Source organism: Lygodium microphyllum, chromosome 23, assembly GCF_053477565.2.
Source record: "Lygodium microphyllum isolate KBCC chromosome 23, Lygodium_microphyllum_v1.1.10, whole genome shotgun sequence".
NCBI lineage: Eukaryota > Viridiplantae > Streptophyta > Polypodiopsida > Schizaeales > Lygodiaceae > Lygodium > Lygodium microphyllum.
In genome coordinates, this window is record NC_141157.1 from 49,531,691 (window position 1) to 49,547,820 (window position 16,130).

Consider the following 16,130-nt stretch of genomic DNA (forward strand, 5'->3'; position numbering starts at 1 on the left):
TGTGTAAAATCACTATCCACAACCTCCACTATTTCATTAGGTCAATTGAGTGCTATTTTGAAGCCTACACTTCAAGTGCTCTTCTACTCACATATCCAACACAATAATTAGCTTCACCATTTCTTGAGGAAATCTCTAGGCATTTGTTACCCGGTTAAGTTCCTATTTGCAAAAATGTTACCGTTTGCTGTGTTTTGGCTTGGCCGCGTTTTGGATTGGGATAATTTGCAAAAATCTTATAATTTACAATATTTCAGTTGAGAAATCAAGAAGCGTGCCAAATAACTTTGAAACAATCACATGCAATTAGCTTCACCATCACTAAAACTGGCATGGTTAACACATCCAACACAGCAATTAGCTTCACCACCACATGGAATAAATTGCTGAGAAGAAGCATCTCCAGAAATCAAGGAGGAACTGAACATTGCAAGTTGCTATTTCGTGGAGAAAATGCTTGTCAACTTTTTCAAATTAAAAAGGTCCAAAAGCTCGTGGAGTTCTACACCTACTTGACTCTGAAGCAGCCCAACCACATAAAACAAGAAGAGAAAATCATATTAGTACAATCATCCTGCTAAACAATCTAATATTACAAGAAGGTGCTGCTTTGACTACACACTATTAACATTGGTGAGGGAAAGCAGGTGGAAAAGCAGATTAAGCTCTAAAAGTATCATTTCATACACAACATTCTTATACACCGACAGCTAGATTACTATAATGGTTTTTCAATTAGAGTGGTTTCATCATTAAAAGAAATTTCAGCCATGGGACTTACTTGTTTTGGTTCTTATGCCACTTTGACAAAATGTGGTACCAGTTCCATGTCACACAAAGTGCAACTATCCGCATCAACCCTGACAGCATAACTTCTGCAAATGCATGTAGTACAGACGGTTGAGGAGACATCCCTGCCGTTGCAATGCATAGCATGGACCCATCAAAGTTGCAAGGAATGGAAAACTGCCCTTGCTTGATGCCATTCAATGCCTTCCTTGCAACATCTATAGCACTCATGACACTAGAGGAATCTGAAAGCAACTTTGTGATTTCTGGTTTTGAAGCATTCTCTATCCAAACAAAGTCATGAGTGAATCATGTAAGTCCTTGGGAGAAAACCGTTGTTGCTCCCAATCAACCAAAAGATGTATCCACTTAAATGCTTTTAAATGGGACAGATTACCTTTCTCAAATCCTGGTGTGATTGTGTCAGGTGGATAGATGACTGAAACTCGAATATTGTAGCAAAGGACTTCCTGCTGTAAAGCCTCCGCAGTTCCTCGAAGACCAAACTTGCTTGCAGAATAAGCTGTATAGCCATATAAACCCACCTGCATTAAAGTGAGTGATTAAAGGTTATTATTTTTTTGGATAACCATGTAATAGTGTCTAAAACAATGAATCAAAAATGCTCAGTTTACACCTTTTATGTGACGACAGGTAAATAATACTTATAAGTTTCATACAGTTTCATATGCTTCCAATGCTTCTATAATCTATTTCACAGCTGAATTAGCTTACCCAATTGATCCAGTATGTCACTGTGCCCTACGTGCCTTCTTTGTGCACAATCACAGTAATACTTTTTGTAGAGAAACACAAACTTGCATTAAACTATAGGCTTCATAAGAGTACCATGGAATGTATGCTCATCCTATTTATTACTGGCGTTAAAATTGGGACTACACATCAGCAAGACTACCTATACCTAGACTTGAAATCTCATACTTGAACAAAACTCAGGACTTTTGTCTCATTTTAGGCTGGATTTTTGGATCAAAAGTTACAGTTGCAAGATGGATGTGATCAGGCACATTTGGAGTTCAATATGTACAATTCCATCGGATTTTTTGCCTCTAGTTTTCATGTATTTATATTTGGCTTAGTCACTTCAGCTAGGCACTCATGTACTCACTGTTGATCAAGGTCTACGTATAACTGATTTGGTATCAACCCTCTCTCTCAACTTGGTCTTCCTTCCCTATGTATGTGCATGGGGGTTCAACCTGCATCCACTCAAGACTTGCAGATTTGTGATCCCTGCCATGTGGGCGACGGGTTAGATCAAAGGGCAACGGGTTAGATCAAAGTACTGTAAGCAACTATCCCCACTAGAATATTGTCCCAAACCAACATCATCCATCGAACTACCAACTATGTCAAAATCCTCTACAATACTCCTTTGGAAAAATCGCCTACATGTGGCTCATCCGTGATATCTTTTGAGAATTCATGAAATGGTGGATTGAACTTGCATAAGGTTTCATGCGGAACAAGTGAGAGTTAAAAAATCAAGAGCTACAAGCAAATTAAATAACCATCAAAATAATTTTGAGCTTGAACCCTTCAGCCTAAACCCATGTGGTGGATGAATGATGGCATGCATTCTCTAAAGATTGTCAAGCCAAAGACACACGGAGAGATCCCCATGATTAACCCTTGTTCTCTCCGTTTTCAACATCTACTATCAGTCCCTGCACATGCCTCCACATCGCTGCACTTTGACATGGTATAACAGCAGTGTTAGGGGCTGATTATGTATGGAGAGACTTGAAGAGGAAGATTCGGCATGACACAAAGGCCGTGTTTTCAGCATTTGGGTGCAAGCAAGAGCGTTGCGCATCAACACACGACTAGAGTGAGCGAAGCTACGTGCAACCAGAGACTTGTTTGCTGTTTTTTGTGTAGGAACAATTGTCAAGGCGTAAAAGAAGCTATGTTTTGAGCTAAAGCATCATGTAAAGAAATAGGTTCCTCATTGCACACAATAGCTACAAGTACCTATGCAACCAAGTTACCCTGTGCATGGCAAGTGGCTGCTCTAGTCCTATCAGGAAGCGTAACGGACTGTTTGCTGTCCCATAATCTATCCAACATCCATCTAGGGACTGTTTTAGGTACCTGAATAGCAGCCCTCTCATCGGCCACTTCATCATTAGCAATGCCCTAATCAATGGGCTGAAAATTAGGCTATTGTTCAGCATGTAAACCCTCAATAGGTTGCTGAAATTGACCAAAATCGGGTGCTGAAATTGACCAAAATAGGTTGCTCAAATTGACCAAAATCGGGTGTACTGTGCTGAAACAATGGTAGCAAACTGTTAAACGTATCCATTGTTGGAAATGGAGGAAGAGAGAGAGCGAGTAAGAAAGTGAAGACAAGGCAAAGAGCAAGGGTCGTAATTCTACACTCAAAAGATGCAAGTACTTGAATGATAGAATGAAAGTATAATAGGTCTTAAGTAAGGCAGGCTATCCGTAACTCTAACTGGAGTTAATTTAACTTTAGACTCTTGTGTCACTACTTTTAAAGTTCTAAACACACTATACTTTGACACTTTAATAAGTGTCTACACCACACAACTTACATGGGGCACTCCCCAAAATTGGCAAATTCTAACATCCCCTTGCAATGCCAATGCAATGAGATACAAGGATCATCAATCACCAAAGGGTAACAAGTTCAAGGACTTGTGGAAATCCTGAATCTTTTGACATGATAAAGCCATGGTGATTATATTTGCAACATGTTCCTATGTGTCTATACTTTGACACTTTAATAAGTGTCTACACCACACAACTTACATGGGGCACCCCCCCAAATTGGCAAATTCTAACATCCCCTTGCAATGCCAATGCGATGAGATACAAGGATCATCAATCACCAAAGGGTAACAAGTTCAAGGACTTGTGAAAATCCTCAATCTTCTGACGTGATAAAGCCATGGTGATTATATTTGCAACATGTTCCTATGTGGAAACATACATCAAGCTAATCTCTCCTGCATAAGATCTCTCTATGACATGATGGTAGTGAATTTCAATGTGTTTCATGCAAGCATGAAACACAAGATTTCATGCTACTGCAATAGTACTAATTGTCCAAGAGAATGGGTATAGAATCCTTCAACAAAACCTACAGATCAACTAGCAATCTACGCAACCATACACATTCAATTATTGCTATAAAGGCTGCCCTATACTCAGCCTCACGAGATGAGATAACCACTATAGATTTCTCTTACTAAGCCATAAAATACATGGACAGTCCAAAAAGAAAAAATATCCACTAGTAGACTGTCAAGTGTTTAAGTCTCTAGCCCAATCTGAATCGCTATAAGTGTGTAGCTGCAAGTCTCTTCCCCCCCTCCCTCCCCACCTCTCCGGCCACATAGGGGCAATGCTTGCTCACCTAAGATACTACAAACTGTATGTCAAACGTATGTTGCAAAAATAAATAAGACAACCAACAACCTATGTGTAGATTGCAACATCATGCATCTCACTACCATCATGCATGGACAGTTTCATCCCTAGCTCCATCAAAGTGCTCATATGTTGGACTAAGAGGGGCACAACTAAGAGAGATGGAGATCGAGCAAGAGTGAGCGTGTGTGACGGCTAAAGAGAGTGTGAGCAGAGTGAAAGTACGAGTCGATTAGAGTGTACTAACAATATGTGTTGGTACACAAAGAATAAAATGTATTTATACTTAGGAAACGTAAAGGGTATGTTCACATGTACAATGTGCGTGTACTATACACGGAGGTTACCGGGCCTTTATCCCAACAACCTTCCACTTAAAGGTCCGATATAAACCTCTAGCTAACCAACTCCCACTAGTCGAATGCAATGCTTGTGCTAAGCTTTGCTTAGACTTTTAGTGAGAACATCTGTAGGATTATCTTGTGTTTTAATCTTGGTCAATGGGATTTGACCATCTTCCAGAATCTGTCTGATAAAGTGATATCGCACATCCATATGCTTTGTGCGTGAATGATACATGGTATTCTTAGCCAGATACACAGCACGCTGGCTATCACATCCCAAAACTGCAATACCCATAGACATGCCAAGATCATCTGCAAGTCTGCTCAACCATATAGCTTCCTTAGAAGCCTCAGTAGCTAATATGTATTCAGCTTCAGTGATACTCGGTGCAACAATGTTCTGCAACCTTGAACACCAAGAAACAGCTCCACCAGCTACTGTAAAGACATACCCGTTGGTGGACCTACAAGTGTCCAAGTCACCTGCCATGTCTGCATCACAATAACCCTGCAAACTAAGTGTACCCTGCCCAAAGCAAATACTTTTTCTCTGTGTACCCTTAAGATATCGAAGAATACACTTGACAGCCTCCCAATGTGCTTTGCTAGGATTTGACATAAACCTGCTAACAACTCCCACTGCATGAGTAATGTCTGGACGAGTAGCACCCATAGCATACATAAGAGAGCCACAAGCTGATGCATAAGAAACACCCTTCATAGCATTTGCTTCCACGTCATCTTTCGGGCTGTTGGCTTTGCTAAGCTTGAGATAAGGAGGTAAGGGTATCCCAAAAGGCTTAGCTTCAACCATGTTAAATCTGTCCAGTACCTTTCCAATGTACTTTTCTTGAGATAAAGACAGCAATTTCTGCATTCTATCTCTATGAATCCTCATGCCCAAAATATGCTCTGCATTCCCCAAATCTTTCATGGAGAAAGCTGATTTCCGATGATTTTTGAGAGCATCCAAGATAGTCTTTCTTTTCCTAGCTAGTAACATATCATCCACATACAAAACAAGTATTATGGGGCTGCCATCTGTATCCTTTTCATGTACAAGCAATAATTTGCATGGCTGCGTGTAAACTCATGAGATAGCATAAAAATGTCAAACTTTTTGTACCACTGCCCTGGTGCTTGCTTTAACCCATATAGGCTGTGTTTTAGTTTACACACCATCTGCTCTTTTCCAGGAACTACAAAGCCCTCAGGCTATTTCATGTAGATTTTCTCATCGATGTCACCATGCAAGAAAGCTATTTTTACATCCATTTGATACAGCTCTAAATCCAAAACAGTAGTAAGAGCAAAAAGCACACATAAAGTGGTCATCTTCACAACACATGAGAAGACCTCTTGGAAGTCAATCCCTTCCTTTTGTGCATACCCTTTGGCAACTAGCCTTGCCTTGTACTTGGGTTTCCTGTCAACTATCTTGACTTTGTACACCCATTTGTTTGGAAGTGGCTTCCTTCCCTTCGATAGTGACACAAGATCCCAATTATCAATTACATATAGAGATTTAATCTCTTCATGCATAGCTAGCTCCCAGATACTGCTGAACTCACATGACTTGGCCTCTTTGTATGTAAGAGGCTCACCCTCGTCACTAAGCATCACATAATGTAAGGAGGGGTCACACCTATGTGATTGCCTTATTACGCGTGTAGACTTGCGTACCTAATGATCAACATTTTCAGGAATTGGGTCCACATCTAGAGGTATATTATTTTCAGCATTTATTGGCTGCTGTAAGCCATTTTCAACATGTTGTTCATGCTGTACAACACCTTCATTTTCATTTCCAGCACTTGCATTTTCATAATCACAAGTCTATCTTGCTATCCATGACCTCCTTGTGCTTCTACTTGGTATCCATCATCATCTAGTTCAAAAATAACCGGCTAATCATCAGTTTCAGTCTGTGATACACCACCATGATGCCCATTTTCTGAAGTAATGGGTGGCTGCAAACTCTGAAACTTCACATTTTTCATATCTTCATTAGAGGCTAAAGCGCCTTTCAACAATTATGCCTCATTAAACACAATATTACGACTATGAATAATTTTCTTGGACTGAGGTAACCACACTTTGTAGCCAAATTCACCCTCATTACCATAGCCCATGAAAATGCCTTTGGTGGATTTTGGGTCGAGTTTGTTCCTCAGCTCATCCCTAATATGTACAAAAGCATCAAACCCAAATATGCGTAAATGGTCATATAAGGCCAATTTGCCAGACCAAACCTCCTCAGGGATGCCATTATTTAAGGATCTATTTGGAGAGTGGTTGCAAATGTGAACCGCGGTTTTGAGTGCCTCTCCCCAAAATGCAAGAAGGGAGATTAGCAGTGGACAGCATGCACCGCACTCTTTCACATAAAGTCTTGTTATATCTTTCCACCACCACATTTGAAGAAGGATTGTAAGGGATTGTAAGCTCCCTCTTAATACCATGCAAGTCACAAAAGGACTTAATTCAATCAATGTGAACTCACCCCCATTATCAGTTCTCAAGGATTTCAGCTTTCTACCTGTCTGAGTGGTCACAAATGCATAAAAAGTTTTAAAAACAGCAAACACTTCACTTTTCTTTTTCAACAAGTACATCCGAATCTTCTTGGAACAGTTGTCTATAAAGAAGACAAAATATGCAGCACCACCCAACGATTTCACGAGCATACTACATACATCAAAATGCACTACATACAAGACATTGGACTTACGAGAGACACCAGAGTAAAAGGAATTTTTAATTTGCTTTCCAAACTGACACTCCTTATAAAAGTCATGTTTAGAGCCTTTTCCATGAACCCTCTTCAAAGAGGCAAGGACATCAAGTCCTTTTTGGCTCATATGGCCTAATCTCTTATGCCATAACTCCAAGTGGCTGCAAATTTCAGCAACTATAAGAAACTTGTCATTTAAGGCTTTGCAATGCAAACAATACAAAGTGCTCTTCTTGGTTCCTTTTGCAATCAGCATGGACCCCTTTTTCACTTTCCACCAACCACCACCAAACAGTGTGGTGTAGCCATGCAAGTCAAGCTAACCAACAGATAGTAAACTCTTTTTAATGCCAGCTAACATCTTTTAGCACAAGCTCTTAACCATTGTCTAAAGACAAGTGTACTGTGTTAATCCCATCAATACTGCAAGCATGGTTATTTCCAAGATACACCTTTCCATAAATGCCTGCATTGAACATACCAAAACACTCCAAGCAAGGAGTCACATGGAAAGAGGCACCAAAGTCTACAATCCAAATCTGAGTGACACCATCATCAACTCACAAGAGTACATCAATCCATCAACATGAAAAGAGGCACCAAAGTCTACAATCCAAGTCTGAGTGACACCATCATCAACTCACAAGAGTACATCAATCCATCAACCTTGGTAATCTGCATATCCTGCAAGTGCATACAAGGGCATCACAATCAGCTACGCATAATACCATATAATTGGTCAATGATTTTGTGATCAAATTATTAAAGGCATTTCTATGTGTTTCAAGTCTTCATATCTCTAGATGCTAAGTGTTGATTGTGTGTGTGTGTGTGTGTGTGTGACCTCTCTCTCTCTCTCTCTCTCTCTCTCTCTCTCTCTCTCTCTCATATATATATATATATATGTGTGTGTGTGTGTGTGTGTGTGTGTGTGTGTGTGTGTCATTCCCTCAGTTCCTGTTCCCTAACTTTGGGCGTTTCCCCTGTTCCAAGGGGTTCCGTTCCCCATTCCTGGTAACTATGTTAGCAAATCTTTTGGGTCTCTCCAAGATTGTATCTAATGGAAGGATCCCTAAATCTTGCATAGTACGCTAGTCCCAATAAGGTAACGCATCCACAGAAGGGGGCCCAAGAGTCAAAGACTCTATTGGCAAGTCAAGAGTGAGTAAAAGACCAAGCTCAAACAGCACAATCTCAAAAAGTGCAAGCTGAGAGATAGGCTCAAAGGAATTGGTCGATACAGTGGACTACACAATGTCCCTCTCATCAAAGACAACATCTCTTGTAATGATACAGCTTGTATTATGTATATTCACGTTTCGGCATTGTCTTCTTGTTCTCGACATCAACATCCCTTCCATATTGTACTTAGCCTTTGCATCGCATAATCATCATCATCTTTGTAAAAATATGCTTGGGCAAGTGAAAATTTTCCCCCACAAGGGACACTATCCAAGTGGCACCTTATTGCATGAGCATTCTTATTTGCATCATGTAGCATTACTCTATGCATCTCATTGCGCACAGCACCCATAAGCACCTTGCTCACTTCAAATCCTGAGTAGTCTCCACCTATGGTTTAGTCACCTACATACCTCTTCACCATTACTTCATTATCAACACCCTTGTGGGCGGTTGAATAGTTTCCCTATTGACAAGCATGTGAGCTAACCATTCCTTTTCCATTGGACACATACTAAAGAAAATTTGACGATTTTTAAAAAAATCAAAAGAAAAGAAGAATAAAAGTCCATAAAAAATACTTGGGCTCCTAAGGAAAGAAAACTATCACTTCTATAGTCTTGGTAGATTCTTGGGCAGCCGACGAGCACCCATTGACTAATCCCCTTGCTACTTTGGGATGGGAACTCTCGGGGTAAAATAGAGGTACTTTCTAATTGCCTCTGTAGCCTTGGTAGGCCATTAGGCAGCTGATGTGCATCCTTTGTCCAATGCCCTAGCTACTTTGAGACCAAGCTAAGCTTTGCAGTCCCTCTTGGCTAGAGTTTTTGAGTTGAGAGGGGATGTTAGGCAACAAATGATTATGCCATGCATGAGGCAATGTGGTTGGATGATCTTGATTCAAGTTGACCTTTGAAAACAACCGCACCGCTAATGGGGGAAATATAATGAACCTAGGCACCGCTCACATTAAGGTCGTCATTAATCCACCAACACAAGGGATGGGTAGCATGGTCACCTAGCAAGCAAACAATAGAAGTGTTGATGTTAGCAATTGCCATATGGCAAACTGGTCAACAGCAATCTACTAGCAAGGCAAACATGTGGCGATGCAGCAAGTTGAACTAATGCTAGGCAAATACCATCTTCCCTTTGTTAAAAGACAGGCATAGGAACCCACTATAAGCAAGGAAGTATAAGGGCAGATGAGTGTGAATAGTTCTAAGGGCAGGGAAAACCCTAACCCTAGCTTGGCAAAGGCTATATAAACATCCTATGGGTCACTATCATATGTGGGAGAGTGTACCCAAGTTGTACTCTAAGCAACTTAGTAAGCAAGATTTTGTTCTTGTACTTTGAGCTCGCTTCTCCCTCTTGTGCACACATTCCAATGCTGCAACTCTGATTTCCAACATGGTATCAGAGCCTCCTCTGATCCCCTCAGCTTCCTATACCCTCAGCTACCACTAAGTGCACATGAGCTATCATCTCCTTCATCTTATCCTTCTTTTCTCCATAGTTGCCTGCAACCTACCTCCATTAGAGGACTTGGGGAGGACAAAGGAGGCCATATCAGCTCTTGGTTCCTTCTGAGGAACTCTTCCACATCTCAAGGCGCAGCTGCCTATCACCATAGACCGTGGAATAAGACGCGCAAAAGGATGGCATTACGTTCTAAGTCAGAACGGCACAGTTCTGGGCAGGCGACTACCTCATGTTGAAACACGGGTTGTAGGAGGTGCATTAATGGTGGCTACCATAGGGCTTTTTTAGCCCCCCTAGTGGGCCATCTACCCCTAAGAGGGCTCTGAGAAATTCAACCTCTGTTGGCTGCTACAAGCCAAACCCTAACTATGTGTTTTGTGGTAGCCATAGCCAGCAAGCTCTAAGCTTGACATTTTGTCATTTTTTCACTCTGAGCTTCATTAACAGTGATTCTAATCACTGAAGCATAATCTCTGAAGCTTATTCCAGATTCAAAAGCTCTTGGACATGCTCAATGGACATTGGGAAGCCGACTTCCAACCGGGTTCCATTCAAGTACTTCACTAAGCTTGACATTAGTGTTTCTAAACACTAATCATGAATCATCTAATCATTTGCTTGCTAGGCATTCACTAAAATCTAGTGAGTTTTTTTATTTCTCTTCGTATATTGTTGTAAGGTTATGTGTACAATTATAAACACATAGACCATCATACACTAGAAGTGTATTGCCTACCGTGAGTGACTTTGTTTCAAGTACATTGGTCAATGAAATCAAAAGGATTGAGTGTCATTGTACTCTCCTCGGAATCATCAACAACAAGCATTGAGATCATAGACCAACCTTGTTCAACCCAAGCTTCATCTACTAAGCCATACCACAAGAAGGAGCCTTAAGTCCAGTCTAGGTTTGCTTCATTAAAACCTAAAAAGACTATTAAACCTCGGAAGAAGTTTGCACATAAGAAATGACCACCACAGTCATACTTTGAAATATTACATTTATATGATTTTCAGTCTTTCTCTTCATTACAACTTTGATTTCAAATTGTCTAATTTGCTTCCGCATTCAGTGGAAAATTTGTAAGGGACTAAACACTGCCCTTGTCCTAACAAGTGGTAAGACCTTTCCAATGACCACAACATATGCTGATGTCCATCCTCAAATTCGAAAGTTTGATGGCAAAGATTTCCACCCATGGCAGGTACTTATAAAATACAAAATGATGGAGAGAAGGTATTGGCCTCTCATTCAAGGCAGTAGAGCTGTAAACTCTGCAAATCTAGTTGATATAGAGGATGACCAATGTGCTCAAGCAATTATAATGTTACGCTTAGATAAATCCCTGATTCATCATGTTGATCAACTAAACATTGCGAAAGAAATATGGGATGAGCTTGAAAAGCTCTATGGAGCCACTAGTAAAAATACTAAAATCTTCCTTAAAATTGAATTCTTTAGCTTGGAATATCGATCAGGAGAAGATTTGGGAAAATTCATCTCCCATATGAAGGGACTTATGGCACAGCTTGCCTCTGTACAAGCTCCAATACATGAAGAAGATGCTATTGCTATTCTCCTAAAAGCTGTAAAACAGGTGTTTCCTACTCTTGTAACCACTCTCACTAACATTCGAGATCCTATATTGGCAAGTACCATTCAATCCTGTTTGGATGAAGAAAAGAGGAACCACAAAGAAAGCAGCAACAGTCAAGCAACTTCAACTTCCCGTGATCAAGTATTGGTACATACAGCTCTCACTAGATGTTCTTTCTGTAAGAAAAAATGACATCTTGTAAACAACTGCTGGAAGAAGTATCCTGAGAAGATGAAATGTAACAAATGCAAGAAGACAGGGTATATCACTAGTAAATGTCCCAACACTCCTAATATACCCAAAGAATTGGCGGCCAACTATGCCTCCAATCCATCTGAAGATCGACTGTTTTGACTCTTTAAATCATATACCTAAAACAACCTTGTAAGCCTGATTTATAAAGACATCCCAAGAAGGGGGGGAACCTCTTACATGCTTTGTAATCCAATGCCACCTTGGCATTGAGGGGGGGTGTTAGAAGACAGACATAGGAACCCATTATAAGCAAGGGAGTATAAGGACAGATGAGTGTGAATAGCCCTAGGGGCAAGGAAAACCCTAACCCTAGCTTGGCAAAGGCTATATAAACAGCCTATAGGTCACTATCATGTGTAGAAGAGTATATCCAAGTTGTATTCTAAGCAACTTAGTAAGCAAGATTTTGTTTTTGTACTTTGAGCTCTCTTCTCCCTCTTGTGCACACATTCCAATGCTACAACTCTGATTTCCAACACCCTTGGCCAACACCAATCCGCTAGCAAGGCAAGCGTGTGACAATGTGACAAGTTGAACTAATGTTGGACAAGTATCATCTTCCCATGGCAAAGTCACAAAAAACTATTGTTTTCTAGCCTTTTCACTCAAAAACTCCATTTCCTATGAGTTTTCATCGTCATTTCCATTTCCCTGTTTTGTAATATTTGGCCCAAGTGTCATGCACAAGTTTCCATCGCTCAGTTTCTCACTACCTTTGGAAGTTATGTTAGTTGCTTCTCAAAGTTTTCAGCTTTGCATCATGAAGAGTGAACAAGTATACATGTTTCACAATTTTCAATCATTTTCTAGTTATTTCCTTTTCCTATTCTTTAGCCATTTCCATTGTGGTAGACTCCGCCATTGCCAATTGTTGTTTTGATTGCATGCGACTATGGCCCAACGGCCCATTTAAGGCAAAACACTACACAATCATAATGATCTTACTCTATTGACCAATGCCTTCTTTGGTAATCATCATCAACCACCATTAACAAAAATGCAAAGCCGAATGGCAAGCACATGGATCAAGGTGCACAAGCATGAGTGTTCATGACATTAGTTTTGTTGTCAGGTCTTTCCCTGTTGCTTTGTCATCTTGAGATGAGGTTGCCACTTAGGCAAGGCTTTCCCAATAGACCACTTCCAATAGGGTGACTAAGGCTATTTGGAGGCAATTTTCTTCGTCGTGAGCAATAAAGAAACCCTGCTTAAAATCAATTGGTGAAATATCAAAGTAGCACATAGCTGAATCAAGTTCTGTGAATGATTGCCATTGCAAATGATAGCAAATACTGCGAATGGATCTCCATCATATATATCCAGGCTTATCCAAGGTTCTAACAACTATAGCACAGGACAAGCATATGAAAATACATGGATCTAGGACATGGCTATGGAGATTGAAAGAGGAAGAGTGAGCTCATGAGGACATAGACATTAAGATTGACTTTCACACAAGTGCATTAGGTTCCAAGATTAAGACTTGGACTCATAAACAAAGTCTTGTGTGTTGATAATGACACAAATACTTTGTTGGAAGGACAAAAGTACTATGACATTGCATTAAAAAAGAGAGCAAGTATGATACTTTATAGGGATAGATTGGGCTACACTTTCTACCACTGAGCATATGGGATTTTGCATCCTGAGCCCACACTCCTTCGTACAAAGCAGCTAAGCTGGGTGTGATTGCCAATATCTCAACAAAGCATACATTTTTCACTCCAACGTAATTGTGTGTATGAATTTGAGGGACCTCGAAAGCAAATCATGCAACAATTACTATTAAACAGTCATTGAACAAGCGGGTACAGACTGGTGAAACTGGGAAACGGTCAATGAACAAGGGACATGTTCAATAAAAACAAAGCCTACACTGCTTCTCAAGACAACAAGGAAGTAAGGTCCAGAGACAATATGTAAAATTGTGATGTACCTGACCGGCCTGTGAAGACACGAGGGCAATGCAGGCAGGATAAGGATCTTCTGTTCGGTGCTTTAGAAGAGGCAGCAAAGCTTTGACAACATGCAAGGTACCTCTCAGATTGGTATCCAACACATGGTTCAAATCATCTACGGAGGAATCTTCCAGGGATTTGGGAACGGACACGCCATGGCTGCAGATCAAGATGTCAAGAGGCCCAATCTTGTCGGCGGTGGCCTTGAGGCTGTCGAAATTCTTCACATCCGCGCTGTAGACGCTCACTTGTTTGCCTGTATCCTTCTCTAGGGAGCGCTTCGCGTCCTGTAGGCGAGCGAGATCGCGAGCCATGATGGACACAGAGGCGCCTTCGAGGAGGGCGAGTTTGGCGAGCTCGAGGCCGATGCCGCTGGATCCACCTGTGATGAGGACATGGCGGCTGCGGAAGGGGATGCGCGTAGGGCGAGGATAGCACACGAAGGAGACGACGGTGAAGAGAGCTGCAAGCACTGCCAGAAGCACCAGCGAGGCTACAAGGAACACCATGGCCGATCGGTATGATAACTGCGGCAACTTTAATGTATAGATAGAGTGGGGCTCAGTGGGCTAATACCTCCATCCTCGAATCAACCCGGTTTCACCAGCTATATGAGAGGGGCAGCCCCAATTTGACCCACGGAGTCCAAATCATCAAGCTGCCATCTGCATGGAGCACTAGGGTAAAGGGGCCAATAAAGTAGCGCCATGGCCGATCGGTATGATAACTGTGGCAACTTTAATGTATAGATAGAGTGGGGCTCAGTGAGCTAATACCTCCATCCTCGAATCAACTCGGCTTCACCAACTATATGAGAGGGGCAACCCCAATTGACCCACGGAGTCCAAATCATCAAGCTTCATCTACATGGAGCAGTAGGGTAAAGGGGCCAATAAAGTAGCACCTTCCAAAAGGAAAATACACCCCACCCCAATTGAGTGATAATTTTACAAGAAAGATATGTCTTTTTTAGTCACTTAACAATATAATATGAATTTTTTAAAATTACAGATGAGCTTAACTTAAATCACTTAAGTCAAACAATTGAGCCATGTAAATTTTTTTATATTTTAAATTTTATAAAACCTAAAGCAATGCATCCTCGAGTGTTACTCGATTGGCCCCTCACTACCCCTCTTTTATGAACCTTTCGTTTGTAACTAAGGCTAGTTGATAAAAATATCAAATATCGTAATATAGAACTATTTAGAGTCTCACTCGATTGGCCCCTCACTGCCCTCTACAATGCAGGTGCGGCTTGTTTTCGAGCACCTTCTATAGATATGCATTGTAGAGGGCTAAAAATACAACCCTTTAGAACAAGCCGCACCTGCTGTTGCACACCTTGTGGAGGGATGTCCTTCCAATATTCTTGTCAAAAGGTAAAGAAACATCCTATATTTCTCCTTGCATTTGATGCATGTGGATTCGATCCTCACCTACTAGCAAGTCCAGATTTCTATAGTGACCCTTGCTTGAGTCAATCTCCAATATCCATGTTCATGGAAAGTTGTTGTTAGTGCACTCCAAAACTAAGATACCTCAGTTACTCAAGGAAGTCGTGTAAAAAGGGCTACCAGCTATTGGTTGATCATCATTCTCTCATTATGACTTCCAAGCTCCTCTCCTCATCATGTGAATGGCCAAGGGGATCCATGGAACTAGGCTTATGTACTGACTATAATAATGACTTCATAGTAGTGGACCCTCCCACACCAACTCACTTAACATGAAATAAGGCTCATTCAATGTGCAGGTCCAAAAGACTTACTAAAGTTGTTGTCTTTGTCATATTTATCAATACATGGGTAAGTTTCAATCACAATACTCTCTCAAAAGAGGGTACTATGTTTGTTAAAACTAGTCTTATTTAGTTGTTTTTTATCTTTTATTTGTTAGAAGCAATTGTCTTGAGCCTTTTTTTTTTTTGCAAGTGTGTTTTTTGCTTCTTTTATCTGCATTATTGTCTACGTAAATTTGTTCCGAGCTTCAAAGACAAGGGAGACAAGTTACTATGTTAGAACATAATGCAATGTAGTAGATGAACTCGAAATGACACTAACCTTGTTTTAGGCCGTTCTTATCGAAATAACATTGAAGATGTCATCATTAAAAAACAATGACTATAGTGTTTGTAATAATGTACTTATAGAAGAGATGTTGAGTTAAGGAAAATGGATAATAGGTGTAGAAATGGTGCAAAGTCAAGCACTGCTTATATCTTTTTTCTTATTATGTCCACTAGGTTGGACCTTCTTAGTATAGTCTTTTGGAGGACCATATTGAGGAGTTAGTCAAGTAGACATGTTCCATTGCATATATTCAATTATTTGCATCTCAAAGTCCTTGTTGTCTTGCACGAGGT

General features: G+C 40.7%; 1 protein-coding gene across 1 annotated transcript; it reads right to left on the reverse strand.

Annotated features, from left to right (window-relative positions):
• Positions 1 to 286: 286 nt before the first annotated feature.
• LOC148016162 (3-dehydrosphinganine reductase TSC10A-like) lies at positions 287 to 14,391 on the reverse strand. Its single transcript, XM_087664420.1, has 4 exons — positions 13,744 to 14,391; positions 1,187 to 1,334; positions 782 to 1,073; positions 287 to 518 (listed from the first exon to the last, which is right to left on the reverse strand). Exons 1-4 carry the CDS (start codon positions 14,272 to 14,274, stop codon positions 509 to 511), a joined length of 981 nt encoding a protein of 326 aa, XP_087520546.1. The 5' UTR covers positions 14,275 to 14,391; the 3' UTR covers positions 287 to 508.
• Between the last annotated feature and the right edge of the window lie 1,739 nt (positions 14,392 to 16,130).